Source organism: Aplysia californica, unplaced genomic scaffold, assembly GCF_000002075.1.
Source record: "Aplysia californica isolate F4 #8 unplaced genomic scaffold, AplCal3.0 scaffold00002, whole genome shotgun sequence".
NCBI classification, from domain to species: Eukaryota; Metazoa; Mollusca; class Gastropoda; order Aplysiida; family Aplysiidae; genus Aplysia; species Aplysia californica.
Window position 1 is genome coordinate 1219189 of NW_004797272.1, and position 2333 is coordinate 1221521.

The 2333-nt window shown below is 46.4% G+C and overlaps 1 protein-coding gene across 1 annotated transcript in view; it reads left to right on the forward strand.

The window, feature by feature from the left end:
- Positions 1-2333, forward strand: part of LOC101853201 (polypeptide N-acetylgalactosaminyltransferase 5) — a gene marked incomplete in the record, with an annotated part of 130496 nt that overhangs the window by 80469 nt on the left and 47694 nt on the right. The window contains 1 exon segment of the mRNA XM_035972794.1: positions 181-1666. Within this exon segment, the coding sequence (XP_035828687.1) occupies positions 1195-1666 (472 nt within the window).

A 2333-nucleotide genomic window follows, 5' to 3' on the forward strand; every position in this document is an offset into this window, starting at 1 on the left:
GGTGGGGGGGTTGGTTGATGGAGGGTGCTACTGACAGATTGTTCCCTCTTTGCTATGATCTGACGTTTCTCTAACTGTCTGTCTCGCTTTCCACCCATATTATATATCTGCCACAGTGTTCTTTCAATTTCCTTTGCTTGTTGGTTGTAATTTTTGTATCTTTTATTTTTGTTTTTGCAGAGTTTCAACCAGTGACTTGTTGTTGAGAGGTTCGGCACCTTCAAGAGGAACCCGGGCACGAATATAACGCAGATTCCAGTGCAGTCTGTACGATTTTGATTGTCCAAAGAAACCTTTGTGTACCCGGTGACGTCAAGAACTGGCCTACACCTGGACCAGGTCAATACGGAGCACCGCGCCAAGTGATTTCAATGGATTGTACAGAAATAAGCTCTTTTAAAGATTGACCACTGCAAAAATGAATGTTGTCACAAAAAGTGTTTACTGAATACAAACCAGGAATATTTCACTCGCCACGTTTCTACAGTGCTCTGTATGTACACATTCCACTCATAGCTACACGGCTTGGTGAAAGTGGTTCACGTTAACGGACACCTGGAGATATAGTTTGTCCTGCTAGTTAAAAGTCCTTCATTAATCATTCAGGTGCTGCTTTTTATTTTCCACTAAGCGTGTGCTGAGAACGTTTTGTTACCTCTTTCGGGATTTACTGATACCCCAAATACTTACGTTTCGTTCGATTATTTCTTACATATTGTGAATGCTATCTGGTTTTCTTACTATTGTTTCTAATCGAGACGGTTTTGATAAAGTATACTTTTACTTGATTCTTATTATTCTAAGCAGTTATTGATTCCCTTCGGTATCTGGACGAAGTCCCGGATATGGTATGAATTCCCACCCCGTGCTTGCAACTTACTTGATTTGTTCGTACATTTGCTTGTGAAAAAGTCCCAGTTTGAAAGTCCATGCAGTTTGGCAATCTGTTTCACTTTGATTACATCCCAGAAGTTTTTCCTGTCTCGTGTTTAAACAGTTTGTAGCCTTGCCCTGTCGACAAACGAACCTTTTCTACTTTCTTTTCCTGTCGAATGGTAAATCAAGCGTGTAAAGGTCCAAACTGAACACCCGATCTAGCCAGCTATAGCGCTTACGTCACGGAGTATTACACATTTGACCTATTTATCACGTGGTCGTCATCTCGACCAATCACTGCGGCTGTGACAGACGAACATGGCAAGCTTCTTCCGCCGGCGTCGAGGCTTCCTGATCAAGCTTCTCATCGCCGTCCCCTGCCTCTACCTCCTCTCCCTGTTCTTCATCGGCAGTGGCAGCAGTGGGGATAAGAAATCCGCTCGCTCGAATGAAGGCGCTGCCAACGTCTACGGCGGAATAGCAAAAGGGGACGGTGGGGGGTTCCACAACGGGAATGTGCGCCGAGACGACCGCAACCTGCAGGAACACGTGCCTGTGAGGAACCCGGAAGCCGAGAGGGGTGGCGCTGGTGGTGCTCTGAAGTTCGACGGTCGTCACCAGGACGAGGTGGACCAGGTACCCCAGGACGCTGGCCGCCACGTGCACGTGATCAACGTGGAGGAGAAGCAGTCCCAGGGCGGGGTGGACAGGACGCAGGTGCGGGAACAGCAGGAAGCTGCAGACCACGAGGCTGACCTTGTGGAGCCCGAGCACGATCCTAATGCGCCTGGTAAGCAGCTCGGTGGGTGGTTGGGCGGGTCCTCTGCTGTATTTTGCTCCTTCTTTCCATCAAACATGTAGCCTATCGTCCAAGTCTGTCATCCTTTTCTTTAGTCTGCTACTCTCTAGCATATCCTTTAATCTTCAGCTCGTGTAATAATATGATCTATTTGTGTCGCAAATGCCGTAACACTCTTAGCTCATAACCAGGCAGCTTGTTTACACTTCTGTTTGTTTTCTTTGCATAATCTTATGAGATCACAAATTTTGTTAAAGGCTTGACTTAAGACATGGAAGTGTGGTCGATTGCTTAGTGGTTAGGCTGCTGGACCTGTAATCGCCAGGTTGTGGTTTTGTGGGTTCGAGCCTCAGCTCGTTCCGACGTTGTGTCCTTGGGAACGGCACTTTACACGAATTTCCTTCTTTGGCTTGGTCCTTTCGAAGTTAGACTCTAGGGTCCCGCTTTTGAAATAACTAATAGCATAACCGTGTTGATAGGAGCGTTAAAGCGTTACCATTTCACCATATTTTAAGACATAGAATGAAAATGTTTGGTCAAGTAGAGATAAGAATGCCGCCCGACCTCTTTGGGGATTTCCTTACCTTGGTTGTTTTTTTTTGTCTTTGTTTTATTTTTTTGCCGTGTGAAGAACGGTAGAAAGAGGGGGGGGGGGGGG